Source organism: Rhopilema esculentum, chromosome 3 (genome assembly GCF_057945365.1).
Source record: "Rhopilema esculentum isolate cy_ngs chromosome 3, ASM5794536v1, whole genome shotgun sequence".
In the NCBI taxonomy this organism is placed as follows: Eukaryota; Metazoa; Cnidaria; class Scyphozoa; order Rhizostomeae; family Rhizostomatidae; genus Rhopilema; species Rhopilema esculentum.
Genome location: NC_142817.1, coordinates 4,938,884 through 4,961,609, shown reverse-complemented (window position 1 = coordinate 4,961,609; position 22,726 = coordinate 4,938,884). Strand labels below are relative to the sequence as shown.

The following is a 22,726-nucleotide window of genomic DNA, read 5'->3' as shown; positions in this document are numbered from 1 at the left end:
CTTCGACATTCTTAAGAAAATATCGTTTTGAGCCTGAATTAGTTATTCAAGTATTTTATTGGTTTTAGGGGAACATCTTCCGCTCTTGGATAACAATCGCACTTTCTGAAAAACAAGATATGTCAGTTTTGTGATTCCAAAAAATGCAACTGCTGAAAAATGAAACACAAATACGAGAGCTAAGTCTGAACAACTTTGTTATAATATTCTTCAATATTGGATGATTCTGAGCCTGAATATTCATAAGAACAAAAATATGTGCCTGAAAAAGGGCGTATGGAATGAGTATATTGGCTGCTTACGCAGAAGGGAAACGGGATATGTGATGACTAATGAAAGAAAAATTCAATGTTTGATGGTAGTAGAATTTATTATAAAGCATTTCGAGAATAGGTCATGAATTGGGTAGGGCAAAAAGGTCCCAAAGAGGAAAGCCAACTTAAACATCAGACATGTTTATAACGAAAAAAGTTTTCTCGATTATTGTTGAATTCTGAGATGCAAACACGCCTCAAGTCCCCAAAGTTTGCCCCCTCGTAAATCATAAATTATGTTGATGTTTCCAAAGGTTTCCCTCAAAAATGTCCGGGAGAGCATTATGGTATATTTGAGATAGAGATGATCAGGGCTCATTTTTGGTTTATAATTTGGGTTTAATAAATGCTGGTATATCTTTGGATTTTAGGTAAAAATTGAGACTTTAGGTAAATATAGGTAAGGATATTGCTTTCACGAGGGGGTAACAATTTCGAAATTCACAAAAAAACTAAAACTAGCAGAAATGCACTCTCTTTTTTATAAGAACCAATAAATTTAAGTTCAGGCTGACTGTTCTTAATTTTTTTCGAAAATCTGAGGCTGGATTGTTCTTAATTTGTTCTTAATTTAAGAGGGTGTAAGCAGTGCTATTGCTAGCTTTTTCGCTCTAAGGAGGTGTTCAGGCCTCATTTGCCAACAAAGTGAGTGAGACAGCCTTAATTAGCTGACAAATTTGAATATCCACCGAAAAAGCACCCACACATCGCTAAAAATCCTCGATTTTGAGAAAAAACGTTTGAGAAAAAATCCTTCTCATTTGCAACAGTGTGTGAGAAAATCACACAATAAAGAAATGTGCAAGCCTTGTTTCGTTGGTGACCATTGAATGAAATTTGATATGGAACACGTGTGTTGATAGGTTGTTAACACTTATCAAGGCAATGAATGAAGTGGAGATTCCCGTGGTTGCCATTGGAAAAGAAAATTGTCATCAAGCAGCTATGGTGATTCCATTCCAATACGAAACGGAGGCTACAACAACAGTGCAGCAAACATTACACGTAACGGAGAGCTTGTGCAGGGTGTTAATTGTCTGTAAGTCGGGGTCAAGTCTGTAGCATTTGGGTTAGCTGAGTTTATTTGGCTGCAATTATGAAAGCTTTGATATTAGTTGGTGGATATGGTACGCGTTTGCGTCCATTAACGCTGTCCAAACCAAAGCCTCTGGTAGAGTTTTGCAACAAGGCGATGCTGCTCCATCAAGTTGAAGCCCTCGCGAAGGTATTTACAAATGCTACAGTATTAAGTTGCATAAAAATACATAGAGCGATCTTTTGAATCTATTGAACTAGAAGCTTTGGGACTCACAGGTTAACCAAGTGTATTTTTAATGACATAATTTAGGAGTATGTAGCCGTTGTTTGGGAATTCGTTATAGTTTAATTACAGTCTTTGTAACAGATCTTTGTAACAGATATACAAAAATTATGTTTCTTCGCATATATGTGCAGACATTTTAAAGGAAAGCTTTATGTACTGCCAGTTTATTTTGTTCAATTAATAGTATGTTCCCTGCTGAAGTTCTGTTTTGATCTGAGTTTAATCCAAGTTTCAAAGCTGGTAAATAATGTTCACAGTTGTAAAGAATCCTATAAACATCTCTTCATTTCAGGTCGGTGTCACTCAAGTGATATTGGCAGTAAGCTACTTGTCAGAGCTGATGGAAAACGAGTTAAAAAAGGAAGAGAAGAGGGTACGTATTACTTTATTATGCACTTCAATACTTCACCACACTTCATGTTTTGAACAAGTGAAGATCACAACAGAGATCAAAAGAGGTTAAGTTTCCGAGAAAGTGTTTTCAAATGGGTCGTTGCTAGCTATATTGCTCAATAAAGGAGGTGGGGGGGAGGGGGGGTCAGTGCTCAGATTCCATCTTGCCACCAAATTGGGTAAGTCATCCTTGATTTGCTGACAAAATCTGGAATTTTGCAGAGTTGAAGCATGGCAAAAATCTCTTTGTAAGGCAGTGAGTAAGTTTTTGAAAAACCTTTCCACTTTAATAATCTTGTCAATTTTTTTATTAGCTTGGAATAAAGATAATGATGTCACATGAAAAGGAACCATTGGGCACAGGTAGGACCTTTTACTCTTTCAGCTCTAACATCTTGAAATTTGCCCTAGATGTGGGGAAAATTATGGCAACAGCAAGCTTAATGTGGTGCAATATTATTGAATTTGAATTTTTTTCATTTTTTTCTGCAATTAATGTCTTTGCAATGGTAACTTATTTTTAATTTTTTTTTAATGTAACTTTATTCTAATTTTTTACTGTCACTAGCGGGACCACTGGCTCTTGCAAGAGACTTATTAACAGAAGACAATGAACCATTCTTTGTTCTGAACAGTGATATAACCTGTGAATATCCTTTTGCTGAAATGTTGAAATTTCATAAAGAGCATGGAAGAGAAGGAACCATTGTGGTTTGTTGAGAATTTTTTGAGTTCTTGTAAACAAAAACAACCTACTGCGTTGATATAAAGAAAATCTAAATAATGTATCCTAAATATATTTTTACCTGATTGATTTAAATTGGTACAAACTGATTTTAGTAGCATATATTATTTATGTATTTGCAGATCTAACATATATATCTGTCAAGAGTAAATTTTTGAGCTATAAATTAGTCTACCATCCTGCCTTTTCTGACAATTCATAGAAGTTCTAGACAAATTGACTTTTTCGTCAGATTTTGTAGCTTTCAACAAGCCATATTTTTCAACTATAAAATTTTCACCTGAAATTTGCTAACAGTTTGTCAAAAGCTAACATTTAATAATTACAAACAAATAACTTTGAATTGTTATAAAATGCTGACCTGAGTAAAATCCTTTTTTAAGTTGTAAAATTTAAAAATTTTCCCTAGAAAGTTGATTGTTTGTACTCAATATTGAATATTTTACACAGGTTACCAGGGTAGATGAGCCTTCCAAATATGGTGTTGTGATATATGATGCAAATGATGGTAAAATTGAAAGATTTGTTGAAAAGCCAAAGGAATTTGTATCCAACAAAATAAATGCAGGAATGTACATATTTACACCAAAAATTCTGGATAGAATCCAGGTAATTATACACCTTTGATTTCCCATCTCTATTTTCTTTAGATTTGCTTTGATTTGATTTGATCGACTATAGCTGTTTTTAAAGTAAATCTAAGAAGTTAATCTTTGCTCTAACCTGATTTTGTTTTAGCCAAAACCAACATCGATAGAAAAGGAAGTTTTTCCATATATGGCAACTGATGGTGAACTCTATGCAATGGTTTTGAAAGGTACACTTTTATGTTACTTGGATGGTGAAAACTTTCAATTTACAATGTGAACTATTGAATGTAACAGTATTTATACTTCTTCAAAATCCTTTGTCACTTCGAGTAGTCAAACAAATTGGATCCAAAGCAAACACAGAAAGTTAGGTTTTCCACCATCTTGTGACAGAAATGCAGATATTTGATTTATTTGTTTGTAACAAAGCATGAAATGTATCTTATCTTAGGTTACTGGATGGATATCGGTCAGCCAAAAGATTTTCTTTCTGGGATGGTTTTGCATCTTAACGGAATCAAAGCAAAGAGTCCTGAACTACTTTATCAGGGCCCTGGAGTAAAAGGAAATGTATTAGTTGTAAGTTTTGAATAAATATTGCGATTGGTTTGCTGATTTTTAACCCAAGACACACAGCTGAGGAGATCATGATGTCAAAATGTCTCAAATTACCACATTTCATTTTCACATCTATGATTCTAAAATATGATTACAAACTATAATGTAAAAAACTTATTATTTAATGCATTTTTGTCAAATCTTTCTATTATAATAACATATAATTTTTATATTAATCTTTAATTATAGCCCTTAAATAAAAAAAAGTTCCATGCTTGCTTAGTAACAGTTTGGTAGCTTTTATTGAAAATATTATAATATTATGTTTGATTAAAACAACCATGTTTTTGTGTCTGCCTTGGACATGATATCATAGAATTGAACAGCCATTAAAAATTTTTGAAAATTTAATGGAAACATCCTTTGTTTTATTTTTGTAGCATTTTCTAACTTACTATCTATTTGGTCTTTTTAATAGGACCCATCAGCAAAAATTGCAGATGATGTACAAATAGGGCCAAATGTTGTAATTGGACCAAATGTTACTATTGAAACAGGTAAGCTTAAAAGTGGAATATCATGACAAAAAGGTACATTCCATTTTTGGTGAATTTATGACCAGAAATTTCTATGATAATTGTGGTAGGTAATCAAAGTCTTTTTAAGGTCAGCCTGCCAACACCTTTGTCAATATTGATTCGTTAAAATCGAATTCTATAACCCCAACACTGAAAGTCCAAAACTGAATAGCACCAGCCTCAGTATGTACATTATCCACCTAGTAACATCTACATAGATAATGTAGAGAAATAAAGAACAACATAACATTTGAAAAAAGCAAAAGAGCAGAAGCTTATAATATTAGAGTACTTATTGCCTGACACTCCTAAGAGTTTAGATGTCAGATATTTTCCAAAGGTAAGAAGAAAAGTTTTATCTAGTTGCAAATTGAAAAAGTTATAAGAGGAAATGGCAATGAACCGACCAATGGTTTGAGAAAAATGGGTTAGGAGAAAAATGGGTTAGTCATGGTAGATCATGGCTACAGACTAGCTATTCAGTTACTTTTTCTATATTTTAAAATTTTGTGCTTATTTTTTTAATAAAAGCTTTACTTTTATCAGGTACATGCTTGTCTAGATGTGTTGTTATGAAGGATGCAAAGGTACAGTCACACAGTTGGATTCAATCCTCAATAATTGGCTGGAAATCAGTAGTTGGAAGATGGGTACGAAATAACTTTTGTAGTCTGCATACAGTTTGTATTCCAGTGAAACAGGAATCCTATTTCTCTGAGATTCAATATTGCATATTGTCGGGAAAAAACATTGATATACTTAAGTGAAATATAAAAATAATTGTCCTACTGGGATCCCATCTAGCCAATAAAAGATTTCTTATATAACATGTTTTCTATCAGACTTATAAAAGTATGTACAGCAAAATGATGTCCAATCATCCAAAATGATGTTCAGCCATTTATTCAAAGATAGAGAATACATCCTCAGCTATTGAGATACTGAATACCCTAAGAAAAATTTCTCCATATGAACAGGCCCAAAGTGTCAGAAAAACCAGCACTATACTTGCTATTTGTCACTTATTCCTATAATCTGAAGTATGCCCTGTAGCCCCTGAATATTTATGTAATGGCAATATTTTTGGTGCTAAAAGTATACTTCATTAGGAGTGAGGATAGCTCAATGGTTAGAGTCCTGGGCTACAGATCCAAGGGTTGGTGGTTTGAGTTACTGACATTACAAAACTTTCACTTAGAGTAGGGAGAGTCACCAGCTCTCTGTTTATCCTGGCATAAGAATCACAAACTGTGGCCACATCGAGAGGAAGGACCAGGACAGTGCTAGATAAACTCAGTTTTTAGGGCCCTAAAAATAATTTGGATGCTTTGTAGAGGCAAATATGGAAACAAAATGCTACATACTGATAACTGATTTATTTGTTATAATTTTCATACAGAGGTGTAAAGAAATTCAGAACAGTTTCATGAGTTTCGTGAACATGCTGGATCTTTTTTGTAGGTTCGAATGGAAGGAGTGACAGTACTCGGTGAAGATGTCCAAATTAAAGATGAACTGTATATAAATGGGGCTAGAGTTCTTCCACATAAGTCCATTAGTGTTTCATACCCTGAACCAGAAATTGTAATGTAAAGTTTTTTGGTAACTTGCTTTTTGAAACCAATAATAATTTTTAGACATAAACCTAATGTGATATTACATATGTGGAATAATTTTTAGACATAAACCCAATGGATATGACTAAGCTCCAATATCAGCTTAAATCCATTTATATTTAGGTTTGACTCCTTCTATCATGAAGTGAAACGCACCTAATCTTTTTTTTCATTAATGCAACAACAGTCAATCTTTTGGGTAAATTCTCCTAAATTTCCTTCTTTATTGGCAAATTACCAGATAATAATAATGTCCAATCTTGCAAACATTAAATCTTAGCTTTTGAAAATTTGAACAAACCTCATTAAAATTGTTTCCTAGCTTCTTGCTGGCTATTTAACTGTACATTTGCTGTATCATGTCAACCATGTTGCCAAGAGTGCTGTAGGCAAAGTTTATATTTCCAACCATCATGTCCTGAGAAAATCCATAGAGATTGATAAAATAACAATTGCAAATTCACCTTGTTTGTCTATTGGTACTCAACAAGATTGTTTAGGGAGAATTCCAATGCTGTCTTAGAATGTTTGCTTCAACGCCATTTTTAGCCCAGCTCTGTTCATATGATATAAAATATTGCAGAAGAACAGCTCTAAAAAAATCCGTTTTGCTTCCTATGTACAACAAAGTGTTGTAGAAAATTGCTCATAGATATATCAGTTTTCATCCCACTGCTTTATTAATGATCAATTGCACAATAGAAAAGTCATCTGTGATGTAGATAAGTGTGGGGTTTTTGGGTCATTCTCCCTTGTCAAAACGTAGACACATTTTTTGGTAAGACAATAAAGTTTCAAGCATTAGAGAACCTTGCAAGAAATCATGGGGTATAGAGCCACGCTTTGTGGTAAGATAAGAAATGTTCGAGTATAAGAGAACGATGCAACAATATGCTTCAAAGGGTACAGAAATAAGTAACGTCAAACCTTTCTGTTACTTTTGCACCAACAGTGCTCGGCGTTCGCATGATCAAACATTCCTGTAAAGCAAAACGAAAGATCATTAAAAACTTTTTTTTTACATCTAAACACTAAAATCAGTGATACATGTTACGCGGTCTGCACCTCACCCTTTGAATTAATTTATTTTAGTCGTAATATTAAAACCGTTGCATTCCAAGTAGGATCATTTACCAACCTTACCAATATTTTATGCATGTAATTGAAGTATTTTCTTACGGGACTCTGTGTTTATCAAAGATTCTTAAGGGAAAAGTAGTAGAAGTAATTTACCTTAGAAGCAGCTTGTAATTTTTCATTCAATGTTGACATAATTAATTGCTTTTCTTTTAGCTTTGATAGAATATGAAAAATTCGTGTTTCGATTAATATTCAGTTTCTTTTTATTTTCTGAGAAAATTAGAGAAGCAGATACCTTAGAAATATGTGAGTGTACCGATAAAATTCGAGAAAAGATTAGAAATATAATATTGTACCCAAGAGGTGGCTGAGAAATCGGGGAAACATATACCATACCTTAAGAATCTTTTTTCTTATTGCTACAAACAAGCACTGTTTGCTGCCATCGTCCATCGCTTCTCCAAACCAGACAATCTCCAACACGTTGTGCAGAACATCGACACCATCTCCTCTTAAAGGCTTGATCAACTCAGTGTATAGACCAGAACATTCTGAGTGCTTTTACACATTTCGTCATTTTACGAGTGCATTCAACTTCAAATCTCCTTATCATCCTTTCTGTGCCTTTTTTGGGGCACTTTTCTAAATGGTCCCTGTCTCATATCTTTTTGGTAATTAGTAGCGTTTTGAATCTCTCTCCATTCTGTTGCTTCTATCAACAAATGGCATTCACCGTTCCTGACCAACTTTATTTTACCTACTTCTTCTTTTGATCTTCCTCTTTCCCTTAATGACCATCGTCTCCTTTTCTTTAGATTTTCAGCTCAGTCTTTCTGTTTTTCGCATTTCTCTGTGCTACAATATATAATTGCCTCATTCTTCAACTCTGTATATATCTGTTTCGAATGTTCCCCTCTTCTTTATTGCCAATCTTTAACGGCCCTTCCACTTCTTTTCGATTGCCCCCTAACCTTCCACAAATAAACATCATCTATAATGATTAACAAGCTAAACTAAGTTGGATGTAACTGGTTAAACTTCCAAGTTTAACCAGTTACACTTCTACGTGAAAATGGGGGGAAAAACGTGAAATAGGCGTATATAAGAAACACATCAAGTTGGCCTCAAAATCATGGAGAACAATGATCTTTTTTAAAACAATGGGGGAATGTGACGTCATCTTATCAGAACAATAGTCTTGCCCCCTCCCCCCCCAGCATTTGATCAAGTGTCCACCCCTGTATACAAGAATACAAAGATCAAATGTAAATTATATCTGTTATCAGGCAAGCATATATTAGGTGTAATTGAATTAAGATGGAGGATCGAGGAAACAAAGGATATAACGAAAAATCCGAGGTTATGTTATAAAGAAAAAGGCGAGAAAATATTTATATTTTAGTCATTTTAGCCCTCCTGTCGGAAGCTCCAACCCATCTGTCGAAAGATTTCTGGCGCTACCTCTGCCGCGGAGTGCGTAGAAAAGTGGAGGGAGGGGGGCTAAAATTCTTTACGCTCCTGCTACGCGGTGCCTGTAAAGGTATAAATTAAACTCTGCTCGACGAGTTTATGTAAAAAATTATCCATACTAATTGAGTGGATTGAAGTATGCATCTGATGTCAGGAAGAAGAAATAAGAAGCTCGATTCTAGCAAAATATTTATATACAATTTTTTACTAACATTTAAACGCAAAAAATTCAAACTGCAACGCGTTAAATATATAGAAATATGTTGAAGTATCGAAAACTTCACGTCCGGTCTATAAACATGTACAAAGTTTAGAAGTGTGTACGTATGCAACTATATATAACTATTATGAATGTAAAAATCAATGTGTCAACTACCGTTTTTAAATGTTTTCTTGATGCAGTATAATTTTGAATAATTAAATATCGTTATAACGGTTTGAATCAATATCTTTAACATTGCAAGAACAAAACGAATATCATGGCCTCTTAAACGAAACCATGAAACAGCAAAAAGATGATAAATTTTTATCGCTACTGCTGAACAATGTTCACCCAGTGGAATTCATTCCCACGATTAGGAAAAGTCGATTGCTAGAATTTGACTTCTGTGTTGTGAGTTTGTTGTTCCTTCTAAACGTATTCATATTTTAATAGTTTCTTCACATTCTATTTCGTTAATTCAAATAATCCCATAGAGTTAATTCTAATTTACCTTCCCTGTTATTTGCGACTGTTACTTCCTACTGATTTAAGCCAACTTATTTCAATTAGAAACCAACGCCTTTTCTAAAAAGTATCTCTATTACACGCTTCCGGGATATCAAGGGATATTATTTAATACATACTTGTAACCTTTACTTTGCATGGGCCTCGAACAACAAATAAAGTTGAGGTATGTTACACCCTTTCTGCTACTACTTTATATTTACATGATACAAAAGGAAACTCCGATAAATACACTTCTGAAAAACTTTGACAAATACCAACAAGTGAACGCCTTCTTATTTTAAGTAAGCTATCAATGCCCTCTTTTTAACACCTTCATCTTCTCGGCAGCCAATCCTTTAGAATGCAGGATTTTGGTCAAAATGGGGCAGTTTCTTAGATAAATCTAAGATTATCTAAGAATAAAACTGAACAGGATTTACAGAGAACTCGTCAATTGCTTATCATTTGTAGGCCTTCTGTGATGAATAAAATGTACTGTAGCGTGGCCAATCAAGCCACAATGCGCGAACATAACTTTTTTTTTAGAAATCTGCGATGCCCTCTAAAGAGCACATGCACCGTTCAGGCACATGCACGGAAAATGCAACGAAGTTTAGTGAGTATATAAGAGGGTAAAATAATGCCGCTGAGGGTGGTCAGACAAAATTTTCGCTTGTAAATATGTAACACTAAGAATGGAGTCTATCTTAACTTAAAGAGTCTTTCATTTGAAAGGGTACGATTGAGAACGACTTAGATGCAAACTTAAAGCGCTGCAGACTTAAAGCACCTCAGTTTGAGTTTCATACCACTTTCCCTTAGCTTGGAACTAAACTTGGCATTATTTCTCTTGCAATGCCATTGTGATGATGGCCATTATTTGTGAATTTAGAACTATGAAGCTGCATTAAAAATAAATAGCGACTAAATTAACATAAATTAACATAAATTTTTTCTGCATAATCTGTAGTAGGAAATCTACAGTAACGTTTTCTGTTTTGAGTTATTTACAGAAGTTGGAGTACTTTCTACAACTTGAAATTTTTGTCAATATTTCACTGTATTAAATTTCTTTCCAGTAGTTCAAAAATCATAGTTCAATATTTCAATAAATGATGCGTTTATTGAATTTATTTCATTTGTAATTGGTCGTTTCCCTTGTGCGGATAGTACAATATATGTCGAAGCGTAGATTTTTGTCATTATTTGTCATTAGAAAAGAAAGGCACACAGCATAATATGACAAGGGTGTAGTGGATGGGGGTCAGCCAGATATATTTTTTGTAGTTTTGCCGAACACTGTGTAAAATTTAAGAATCACTTAATTATGACGAAATATATTAACCTATGTTTTCCTTTCACACTTGGACCATCTTAAGTGCCATTTCTCAAAAAGGACTGTGATCCTAAACAGCCAGTCGGTTCTTCTCGCCCCTGTCTTTGAATCTTTCGCAAGACATGAGTACCTCGTCACTTAGTTCGGTTAAAATCTCATACATCGCATGCACAAGCCTCTCTTCCTGATCAGGAAGCTTTCTACAAAAAATTTTGCAAATTTGTCTATTTTCAAGATGCTCCGAACATTACATAACACATGAAGCATACATACTAAACAAATGCTTTCTTATGCCATAATAGAAATTTTAGAGCACGTAAGACATTTTTCCTTTTGGCTATATCAGCATAAAGAGATAGATAACCCCGTTGGAAATTTCGTTGTCCTGAATGAAACCTTTGAATTACCATATTATTAAAGTATTTAGTCAAAGATAAAGCTTCAAAAAATACTGGTTTAGATTTCTCTTATATGTCTTTGAAAAATACATCTTGCCCCTCTTTTTCTCTTTCCTCAAAAGCCCCTTCAAGTTTGAAAAGTCCCTTTCCCAGGTTTTTGAACTTTTTTGCCCCAACTCTCTTCCTAATTCCCCTTCTGTCACTCAAATGTTTTTCTCCTTCTTTAAGCCTCAGTTAAACTTTCGGTTTTTAGCGCATTCTTCCTTTTTTACTTACATCCTTTACTTTTATTCATTTTTACTTTTATAGCCTCTTCCCCTTTTTTAACCACGGTCATTCTAACCCTTCATGGGCACATGAAACTTATGGCAGTCTTATGTGTTTTAGCACCCTAGGGTTGATATCAGTCTGTTTGTTGGCGCTTAGGAAAAGTTCTCATCCATTCCCCCTTTCTCTATAAGTCTGTACAAAGGTTTTCCCCCTCAACTACGTATGGATGACCTTCTAGAAGGCTGACCCTATAACTTAAGATTACATACCTGGCAACCAACTTCATGATTTTGCAAATCAATATAGAGTCTTGGCGAAATATCTGTGTGTATAAAAAACGAATTTGCGATAATATACAAACTAAGGTGGTTTTAGAAAGAGCATTGTCATTGCCATTGCCTTTGTATAAAAAAGGAGGCACCCCCACCATCATTGATAGACCTAGATATATATACAACAAGGGGCTTTCCATTAACTGAGAAGCTGAGGAACTTTTTAACAAGTTATTGCCACGGAGTCCAGCACGATCTAAAGATACGCCGTTCCAAAGTACAGATCATGTGTAGGCGAACTTCGTAATTCTGATAGTGATTCTCTGACAAAATATTACCACATCTTCTATCATATGATTTAGGCAGGCTTTTATAGATCGAGAAACGTCCTTCCCAGGCATATAAAATAGCCCAGGCCATAAACTATCATCATTAGTCACCTTCAATTCAATTAAAACACACACGGGCTTAATTGCTATGTACGAAGAAGACGTCTGGTACGTAATATTTGCTAGTATTGTTAGGTTGAAGTTTCACAAAAAGTTTCGGCGGTTTTATTATGAAAGTTTCTCAGAAAACCTCGGGTAATAAGAATAGTATACTAAAATTATACAAAACAGTTATGAAATTTAACTATTTAAAATTTTCCAAACAGCAGAATATCGACTTGTTATTTATAGGTGATAATTTAGTTGTATTAGCAAACGAACCTGTTGTTTTTTCTGAATGAATGAATCTTTATGGCAGTTAAAATTCATCTTGGCTTTATTTGTCTGTTTATTTCCAGGTTTCACTTTTGCTCTGAAATAGAAAAAAATCATAATTAACTAAATCGTTTTTTTCGTGACGGGTAACAATATTTCACACAAGAGCTCGTCCCAGTCTCCTTTCAACCGAACCACGTTGAAGCTTGTATCGAATATTCTAAACTCTTTATGTACTTAACTCAACAAAAGCGCCTAGTATGCTTTATTTCAAACTTCTGTTTTTCTAGCAAATCTCTGAAACATCAACAAAAAAGAGTTGAACACAAAGTCATAAATAAACAAATTTTTCGCTGCCTACGACGATAAACAGATATTGAACGTCCTAGAGACCTGTTTTCGTCGTATTCAGCTAACCATAAATTACAAACAAATTTCCAAGTTCACCTAAAATTATCAACACATGTTTGTGAAACAATCAACGCATCTTTAAACCTCGAGCTGCAGTTGCAAAGCCTCTTTTCTCCATGTACGTCTACCCGTAGTGTAGGAAAGAAACATTTAGTACATACAGTTGCATTGGATGTATGGAAAAATATAAGGAATGCAACAAGTAAATCTCATATCACACCCACAGATTTCTATATGTCTATTCTCGAGTCCGGAATAAACGTTCCACCCGGTTTATCAACTTTTCCAAAAAATCTACCCATGACATTCTTATTTCAGACCCCAATTTATTATTTTTGAGCTTTGTGCGTTTAAAAACTGGAAAGTGAAAACAATATTAAGAACAGAGTATTTTAATCATTCTGTTATGTGAGAAACTGGTATTTTTAAATTTAAGAACCTAGCGTTCTATTAGCTTCATTCTGTTTCTAATTTAAAGGAAGCCCTAGCTATTCAATAGACAGTTTTCATAGGAGATTGCTACGAACATATATCTTTAAAATAAGTTATCCAAGAAATGACGAAAAATGATTATGTCTCTCTTGGACTCCATTGGTAATTTTTCTTTAGGCTCGCGGCACTGATTGGTCAATTATACCGGTCTTGTGCTTGCGTTTTTCTGATTGGCCTATTTCGATCCACAACTGGGTATATATTTTCCATCGTGTTCTTTCGGAACCTTATTCTGACGTTTTTGCTCTGAGGAGTGTCAGACGAAAAAGCTTTTAGTATGTCGTAAAATGTTTGCTTTTTTCAAAGCCATTTTCAAATTCTGTACCGCAAAAAAATTGTTCAGATTATGTCTACCAACAAACCAATGAAACTCCCTGCAACAAAACTATCGAAAACCCTCAACTTAGATGGTAAGGACATGCACTTCCTTAACCAGAACAAGCCTCTGCAAAGCTAGCCTTAGCATACGCGGATAAAGAATATACCAGACCCACAGGCCGCCCAAAACTAGCTTTGCTCTCAAAAATAAATCAAACCTACGGGACATTTATAAAATCGAATGGAAAGAGGCTGGTGAACTAGCAAAAGAAAGACTTACCTGGCATAATCAGTTCAACTAAAAACTTTTGTTACACTAGGTAAATTTATTTACGAAAAAAGTGTTTGATAATAAATAAAAAAGCCATCCCTACGGTTTATTGTCATTTGCGAAATTTCCCAACCACACCGTTTCTTTCGTGCTCACTGAGTAAGTCACGTGCTTACTGACATTTTCCAGCCACACCATTTGTTCCAAACCCTATTCGATTCCGGACTCGATAGTAAGTCACGTGCTCACTGACATTTTTTAACCACACCATTTGTTCCGAGCCCTATTCGATTCCGGACTCTATAGTAAGTCACATGCTCACTGACATTGTCCAGCCACACCATTGGTTCCAAACCCTATTCGATTCCGGACTCTATAGTAAGTCACGTGCTTACTGACATTTTCCAGCCACACCATTGGTTCCAAACCCTATTCGATTCCGGACTCGATAGTAAGTCACGTGCTCACTGACATTTTTTAACCACACCATTTGTTCCAAACCCTATTCGATTCCGGACTCTATAGTAAGTCACATGCTCACTGACATTGTCCAGCCACACAATTTGTTCCAAACCCTATTCGATTCCGGACTCGATAGTAAGTCACGTGCTCACTGACATTTTTTAACCACACCATTTGTTCCAAACCCTATTCGATTCCGGACTCGATAGTAAGTCCCGTGCTCACCGACATTTTTTAACCACACCATTTGTTCCAAACCCTATTCGATTCCGGACTCGATAGTAAGTCACATGCTCACTGACATTTTCCAGCCACACCATTTGTTCCAAACCCTATGCGATTCCGGACTCGATAGTAAGTCACGTGCTCAATATGGTGCGTCAAGAATGCCCACACAAGAAGAGGAGAGCTAAGAGGTACCTATAGGTTTACGTATTTTAAGAATGCCCTCGGTTGTGGTTTGTACTTGTCATCTGTTCATTAAGGCGCAGGTAAAAATTCTTTAATGCATAATTTTCGATGCCTGTATAAGAAATCTGTTATTTACGTTTAGCTTACCTTTTCAAAAGCTTCTTTGCTATCCTGCCTGTGCCATTCTTCCGAGTAGAAGCAGTCTTTTTACCTCCATAAATCCTGATGTTACTTTTATCAAAGTCTTTAAGAAAAGAATCATTTTCCTTCTGTGGATTTGTAGCAGCATTAACTGAATTTGCTTCATCGATGTTTTTTCCACAATGGAATGTCATCTCGTCTTTAGAGCTATTTCTTTGATTGTTCATATTGCAGTCCCGAAATCTTTTCATACCATTGTAGTTAGTATTTTTCTGCCATTCTTTAAACACTTTGCGGTTTTTAGGAGCCTTGATTTTACCATTTAAACTACAGGTTCCAGCCTGCAGTTTTTTATTTTTCAACAAACTCTTTTTATCCTCCGCAACAACCGAAGAAGAACGTTGAGAGGGCGCACCCATTGTTGGTGGACGGATATTGGTAACTTCACCGTGTGGTAGACTAACGCCATCTGACTCAGATTTTACAACAGAAGAGCCTTTTGTATCATTTCCTGGAATACCAACGGAAGACTTTTTCCTAGCCTTTTGATTGCCATGCACTGCAATGCCTGACTGATTGGAAAATGCTTCTTCTTTTTCAAATACCTCGTCATCGGAGATCATTTCAGTACAAAATGTTGTTGCATGTGTCTTTGATTGAATGTATTCATTCTGAGTAGAGTTTGCACGATTTCCATGGCCATTAACATTCTCAGTTGTATTGGACACTCTTCCTTGCCTCTCTGTTTCTGACATTGTCTCAGAAATCTGCTGATCCTTAAAAAATCCCCTGGATGTGCTGCTATTCTGCCCAGTTTTTGCTTTTCTCTCATGTTCCTGCTTCTTTTGCTTGAATTTAAGAAGCATCTCGACTTTACGTTTATCAGTCAAGTTGTTCCCATCAGCCTCTGAATTATTTAATGAGGCTTTTACAAGACCCCTCTGTTCAATGCCTGCTTCTTCTTGTGGGCCCATCAGTGGTCTAGGTACAACAGCTCGACTGCCCTGGACGAAGTTTTGTTGCTGCTGTCTGGGTGCAGGCCTAGTTCTTGACCAATCTTGTGCTTGTGTCCAGTGAAGAGGTAAATTAGAAGACGCAAGTTGGTTTGCGATCATTCGCTGTCTTTGCAACATATTCAATGCAGCTCCTTGAATGCTTTGAAATATTGCGTTCTGCAGAATCTGGCCTGGAAGATAGTACATCAAGGCAATGATTAAGATGATTTTGCCATTAAGTTGGATGTCATTAAACATTTCTTCAAATAAGTGACGAACCTAGAACTTGTTTCAGAAAATAGGTATAACAGCACTTGATCAATTAATGATTTTAGAAAAATGTTTATAATCATTAATAGTTCAGACATCACTAAATCAATAGTTAGGTCAATAGTTATAATCATCATTAATTTATAATCATTTAGAAGTTTCGGCAGAAATATAATACGATTTCTTTCTACAGTGTTCAGGAAAGAATGAAACACGTTTGTGGAACACTTAACTACTTTGATCCATAGGGACGTAACATGTGAGTTAATATAGGCAGGCCTGGCCGTTTGAGGCGAGCGATAGCTCGCGCTCGCCTCCACGCTCCCCTCGCAACCTGAGGCGAGCTATGAATTGCTCTCCTAAACAGAACATGAAGGAAGAATCGCTCCCCTAAAATTTCCTATTCAGAGAATTATGAAAACGCACGAGGGTTAATTGGTTTATTTTTGTAACAGCGATTTCTCCTGTCATTGCATTTATTGCAATTAACTTTTTGCTTGTTGGGCGGTTTTTTAAGATAGGCATAAACTTCAATCTATTCTGAAAAGGATAGTTAACGGGAAAGTACGTTTGTAGCGGTTAGAACCTTTCAATCTTAATAAAACAGGAATATTTTTGGAAGGAAAGTCGAAGAAATTGGCAGGAATTGTAGATTGGGGATATATTAAGACAGCAGGTCCCTTCCAGCAATAGAAACAAAACTATCCCTCAAAGAGAACAAGGTACTCTGTCTTGCAGATCAAAAACGACAACCAAAACATGGAATTCAACTATCCAGCGGCATTTACTGAAAAACCCATAATTGGGTGAAAACTATAACGGCAACATGTTTGGCATAATTGGCAAAGCCTGATCATCGTTCCATCTAGCAGTTTGTGAATCTATCTACTATATAAACATGACCAACCGCTTTTGTTTAGACATAAGTGAGTTCGTTTTCACCTTAGGACTCCGTTGGTAACATTTTCAATAGGAAAGCGGCACTGATTGGACAAACTCAACAGTCATGTGCTCGGGCTTTCTGATTGGCCTATTTCGATCTAAAACTGGGTATTTTAGCGTAAAGTTTTCCACCTTTGTTCTGACGTTTTATTCTCTGAAGAGTGCTAGACGTATAACTTCAGCTTGTTTTAAATTTTTTTTTTCAAAGCCATTTTCAAATTCTGTACAACAAAAAGATTGTTTTGCAAGATAATTGTTGTTTTTGTGTTGTGCCAGCTTTACATGAAACTGAAAGAGTCTGTTCTTTTAAATACTTCAATTAAAGGGGGTGCCTAAGTCACGGTTAAAGCAAATACAAATTGAAAGAAGTAAAACAGCACACTTCTGACTGAGGCTATTACATTAAGGCAACCGACAGATACTAAAGGGGCTTATTAAGTCATCTGTCGATTTTCTTTAAAGTACATTCTATGTGTTACTGATTTAGCTCGCCTCAGCAAATGAGGGGAGCGATTCACAGCTCACCTATAAAAATACAAACGGCCAGGCCTGTATAGGGGTACCATTACCGTAGAATCGTACATTTGAGATTTTTGTCAATATTGTCTTTGCTTTTGATCCAAGCAACTTTCATTTGGCAGGAAGCTCAACTCACGAGATGAGTTGAAATGCACATAAAGTACAGAAAACTTGCATTAAATATCTTCAAAGAAATTATTAGCAGTTTCTTTCCTTTTTGGTGTGCAGAATCATGCAAGAAAATTTAAAGTTGTATTTCACTTTTCAAAATACTGCTTTTAAAATCTACTGTACTTCTACTGGAAAATCATCTGGCATGTTTCCAGTGGAAAATTTTTTGAGATTGTATGTTTGTCTGAGACCATGTCATAATTCTAATCATATTCCAGAAGGTAGTTCTTAAGGTTATTGGAAGATCATCAGAAAAAGAATGCCTAGCGACTTTATTTAGAATGCTGGAATTTGATTATTATTATTATTATGACTGAAAATGTTAGCTTGACATGGGTATTACCTGCTCCGGGGTAGACATCCCCTTGTTGTGGTTGGGAAGGAATCGAGTTCCAATATCTGTAGCCTTTCTGACCAAAATTACTATTCCAAGAGCCATATTGTTGTTGCTGGTCATTTGACACTTTGTTAAATGACAATTTGGCACCAAATAGAAACTTTTGGTCAAACCTATGAAAACAATCACTCATTGAAATTGCACTAAAATATTAAAAACATTTAGGTATTATCTTCAGCTACAATGGTTCAAGGGAATCATATGCACCAGGCTCTGATTCATTTATTTATGTCTACAAATCATGGTCACCTATAAAACAAGAACTTATGTAGATTAACCATAGGAGTCAAAAATGTACTTGATGATGCTTGTATTGTCACATTTAAAACTGCATTCTGTTCCAGCTGTCTTCAGCTTTTGCAAAGCTGAAAGTGACCCTTAATATGGCCATGATTTGCCACTAGTTGACAACACTTATGACAAGTAAATTTTAAATTGCCCCCTTCCTTCATATGAACTGTTCCCATATTTAAGACTTCACCCGAAAAGTATGCCTTAAGCCTACAAAGTCACAAGGAGATTGTGTTTTCCTGTTAATAATCACAACAAACATGCCCCATCAACTGAATGCATAAAGTAATGAGTAATATTTATCAAAATAATAAGCCTACATACAGCTTTAATAAGGTACATACAGCTTTATGACTTCCTCTCCAGCCTTCCCATCAAAGAATCTATATATTGCATTGTAGTATAGTCCAAAATCTTCAACATGAACCAAAGCACTTCCTCCTTGAATGTTGGCAAGATGATAGCTAAAAAATAATTTGCTTAGTAATAAAAGTTTTCATTTCAATTCAATTACATTAGATTTGTATATTATGGAAGAAGAATAATATATTAATACTGTAATATACAAGACCTAGGAAAAGTATACCTTTATCTATCTTGGGCCAAAGTAATACTAAAAAATTACAGTAATTACAATAATATATTTTTTCTAATGAATGCCAACCTCTGATAAACTCTGCCCTCTATTGAATGCTGCATATTGAATGCGGTGTTCATTAGAAAACACACCAAACAAAATGTAAAGAATAGTTTATACGCTTACTATTTGAAAGTCATGAAAGTTGTTTTGTCATAGAGGTGAGAACAGATGACAGAGACATGGGTATAAACATTTCTTTGCCATTTTGATAACATGAACATATCTTCTGTGAACTTTAAACAAATTTTCACATGTAATAAATATTAACGAGTAATTGCAGTAAAAAAAGGCTTTACCAAACATAACAATAACATTACATTACCAAACATAACATTACCAAACAATATAAATGGAGGCTACAACACATGCTTACAAAAAGCAAAATAGTGGCCTAACCTAAAAAAACCGCTGCCCTAACAAAACCACTGACAAGTTAGCAAGTTAACAAGCTGTAGTTCAACCCAACAAATAGTTCAGTCATAGTTCATAACATCACACAGTCTTTAATATATACATGTTTTTGGGAGAGAGAAACATTGTTTATCTTTTTTCATCGCAAATTTCTTTTCAATTTTCATTTTGCTAATAGTTAAGCATCATTTTTATGCCAATATATTTAAGCTTAACAGGGCACAAGAAGAACCATGGTATAATAACAAGCCCTCAGATCAAATTCTTCAGCAGAGTGAAGAAGCCACTTGGGAGTACAACAAAGAACATCTAAAAAAAACGTAAGAAACGATAATATTGTCATTGTTTTCTAAAAGATAAATTTAAGTACTCGATATCTTTTATAGAATTGTTCAAATTTGTTTTGTTGTGGTTTTATTATTGGATGAAGATCTATCATGTACTTAGGAAAGTAGGCCATGCTACAGAAGTCAATAATTCATGTCTTGCCACAATCACCATTGTACGTTTATTTATCTTGTAAACTAAATGTACGCCTGTTTATCCCTCATCTCATCTTCTAAAACTTGACAGCCCTGCCAAAATTTGTTCTGGACTCGGGCATTTCAGGCTAGCACGACCCAGATTTAAGAATTTCAATGGGCGGCACGACCCTATTCAGCTCCTTCCCCCGGAAACCCAGGCATGTTAATTGTTAGTGCCTCTACAGGACTGTCAACAGCAAGCCTGCCTAGAAGAGCATCTTTGCCTAAACGTGTATTGGATAGAGCATAATTTGGCAAAGTTTATTGCGTTACGCCAAACAACTATTGGGTAAATGGTTTTTCGGTAATGCAACAAATTTTAACGGAAGGGCACTTTATTCATACAAAGGTTTTACTAAAAAAATACTGAAAACATCCTACAGTTTCTCCTTGCCTCTCTTCTACCAAAAATATTTTTCAGCAAAGCCATAAACAACTCCTTTATGTAAAACGGGAGCTCAAAATCTAGATACAAACCTTAGCCTGTCAATTTTTACACTCTTTGGAATGCTGCCGACTTTAACCAGGATCCCCATCTTTAAAGATGTCGAGTCCAACGACCAAACTCATCTGCAACGCTTCTTGTCTGCCATCTTTAACATGAATGTGAGGTCTCCTTCCGGACCCTCCAGGGAATGCCTTATGCAGCGAGCGCCTGCCCAATCAGGTCACGAGAGATCAAGTGAATCACTCTGTGATTCACAGAGGATGCGAGGGAATTGCCGGTGTCATATGCGTTTTGGTACCCTATGCAAAAGTGTAACATTGTGAAACGCAATGTGTTTCAAATCAAGTGATTTCATCGTAGTTCGATATTATGACACATTATAATTAACAAATAGAACACAATGCTTTTTTTGTTCAAAATTTCACACTTTTTAATCAAGAAAACTTTGGAGTTGCCATTAATGTTGTACTTTTTTGCATAAACTTAACAAGAGAAATCACAGCACCGCTTCTTGTTAGTACCCCCTTGTTAGAAATAGTTCGATTGTTCTTTACATTCTGAACATTATGAATCAGAACATTTGTGTTCCCAGACCAGGTCGCATGCTAAATTCCACCATTTGTTTCAGTTCCCGGTTTTTTAAAAGATTGGGGCGTTTTTGTATAAGCAAAATTGTTATGGGTTTCTGTACCAGGACCGTTTTGCATGCCAAATTCCAAGTTCGTTTTGGTACCCTATTGTTTAAGTGCTTGGGTACGTTTTGTATAAACAAAATTGCCATGCGTTTGTGTACCTGAACCGTTTTGCATGCTAAATTCCACCATTCGTTTTGGTACCCTATTGTTTAAGTGCTTGGGTACGATTTTGCATAACCAAAATTGCCATGCGTTTGAGTACCCGGACCGAAATGCATAAGGTTACCGAAACGCATATGACACCGGTGTGCAAAATAATGCGCGAACAATTTTTCATTAATATATATTTTATTTCTTTCTAGCGTTTTCAAAACAACTGCTTCTTCAAGTTTCTATAGTTCTGATTGAGGGAAAAGGGTAGATCTACGAGCCACCGACATCTCTCTGGATTTTATCAAGGGGCAGAGCCCAACAAGCCCCCACAACGGCGTTCCGGAATGAGGGAAGTGGGGTATCATTTTCCATAGAAACTTGACACTGCAATAATTGGATATATAATGTACCCAATTTGCTATCTCTCCCTCCGCAAGCCTCGGGAATTCAAAGCGATGTTAGACTAAAGTCGAGATAAGCCCGTGGTAGGGAGGGAAACTGGTTCCTAGAAGAAGGGAGCCTTCTCTACCAATTCTTTAGAGGGGGACCACTAAAGCACTTTTCTAAAAAGGACGAACCTCCCTTGATTCCGGCATCGCTAACCCTACCTTTCATGTGCTACAGTCTACAGTCTTTTGAATAACTAGTTTTCTGGTTAGCTGATTACTTTTCGGTTAGTGAAACTATTAGCGTGAGTTCCAGACCGCTTACTAAAAGTATCGGGAGTAAGTCTCGGGCTTTTAAGCTATTAGATAACTTGTTAGTGAAAGTCTTTTGCAAGGCTTTTGCATTTTGAAGTCAAAACCATAAAAGGTGCATAATTTGGCTTTATTTTAGTGCTATTTACTTTATTATTGCCTGGACGCATTTAAGATTCTGTTTGGATTTTCAGTAAAATTGATTAGATAGACGATCACGCTCAGCATTTTAGACTATCTCCGCACAGTATGCATAAGCTGTAGCAAAATGTGATGTAGGCAATTGATGCTTTTTCGCCACCTTTTGGAGTGGCCTTTTTGGAGTTGTTGTAACAACAAAAATTGTGTTTTATCAAAGTTACTAAGTTGTAAATACGACATCAAAATAAAGGCTACTCCTTTACCTGTTTTGTCTTCAAGCTCTTTGATTTCAAATTATAAAATAACCACGAAACATAATATATCATTCTGGCTTTTAAAAACAATGATACAGTAAAATATCGGCTCTGGTAACATAATATCATGAAGTTTAATAGAGGAATATGCTGAGACCCTTCCAGAAATCGGATTCTGCTGCCATATAAAGGGATGGCATTTTAACAAAGGACTATTGGCGAAGAAGGCAGGAGCTAGAGGGCACCAGGGGCATGTACCTTCCCCTTACACCTCTTTTCTTAAGAAAAAACCTCTTTGAGATAGTAGCCATTTTCTGTGACCTGATGCCTTCATCTACCTGTGAAATGCTTACGACGTCTCTGACTATCCTATG

The 22,726-nt window shown here is 35.6% G+C and overlaps 2 protein-coding genes across 2 annotated transcripts; one reads left to right on the top strand and one right to left on the bottom strand.

The window, feature by feature from the left end:
- Positions 1-1,405: 1,405 nt before the first annotated feature.
- Positions 1,406-7,593, top strand: LOC135692453 (mannose-1-phosphate guanyltransferase beta-B). Its single transcript, XM_065210577.2, has 10 exons — positions 1,406-1,539; positions 1,931-2,011; positions 2,346-2,394; positions 2,600-2,742; positions 3,227-3,385; positions 3,515-3,593; positions 3,818-3,945; positions 4,403-4,481; positions 5,049-5,152; positions 5,964-7,593. The coding sequence occupies exons 1-10, from the start codon at positions 1,411-1,413 to the stop codon at positions 6,093-6,095; spliced, it is 1,083 nt and encodes a 360-aa protein (XP_065066649.1). The 5' UTR covers positions 1,406-1,410; the 3' UTR covers positions 6,096-7,593.
- LOC135692446 (uncharacterized) lies at positions 6,962-20,746 on the bottom strand. Its single transcript, XM_065210568.2, has 8 exons — positions 20,501-20,746; positions 18,793-18,912; positions 18,104-18,270; positions 14,870-16,049; positions 12,364-12,454; positions 11,651-11,703; positions 7,595-10,913; positions 6,962-7,098 (listed from the first exon to the last, which is right to left on the bottom strand). Exons 1-7 carry the CDS (start codon positions 20,557-20,559, stop codon positions 10,784-10,786), a joined length of 1,800 nt encoding a protein of 599 aa, XP_065066640.2. The 5' UTR covers positions 20,560-20,746; the 3' UTR covers positions 6,962-7,098; positions 7,595-10,783.
- Positions 20,747-22,726: the final 1,980 nt, after the last annotated feature.

What these genes read in the sequence shown, in the direction of transcription:
- LOC135692453 (XM_065210577.2), top strand. Translation starts at nt 1,411, where the DNA reads ATGAAAGCTTTGATATTAGTTGGTGGATATGGTACGCGTTTGCGTCCA. An exon ending in AAAGGAACCATTGGGCACAG is followed by an intron (nt 2,395 to 2,599) that starts GTAGGACCTTTT and finishes TACTGTCACTAG; the next exon opens with CGGGACCACTGGCTCTTGCA. An exon ending in GAAGAGAAGGAACCATTGTG is followed by an intron (nt 2,743 to 3,226) that starts GTTTGTTGAGAA and finishes TATTTTACACAG; the next exon opens with GTTACCAGGGTAGATGAGCC.
- LOC135692446 (XM_065210568.2), bottom strand. Translation starts at nt 20,559, where the DNA reads ATGGGGATCCTGGTTAAAGTCGGCAGCATTCCAAAGAGTGTAAAAATT. An exon ending in GTAAAAATTGACAGGCTAAG is followed by an intron (nt 18,913 to 20,500) that starts GTTTGTATCTAG and finishes ATTATTTTTTAG; the next exon opens with CTATCATCTTGCCAACATTC. An exon ending in TCATTCAGAAAAAACAACAG is followed by an intron (nt 11,704 to 12,363) that starts GTTCGTTTGCTA and finishes TTATACACACAG; the next exon opens with ATATTTCGCCAAGACTCTAT.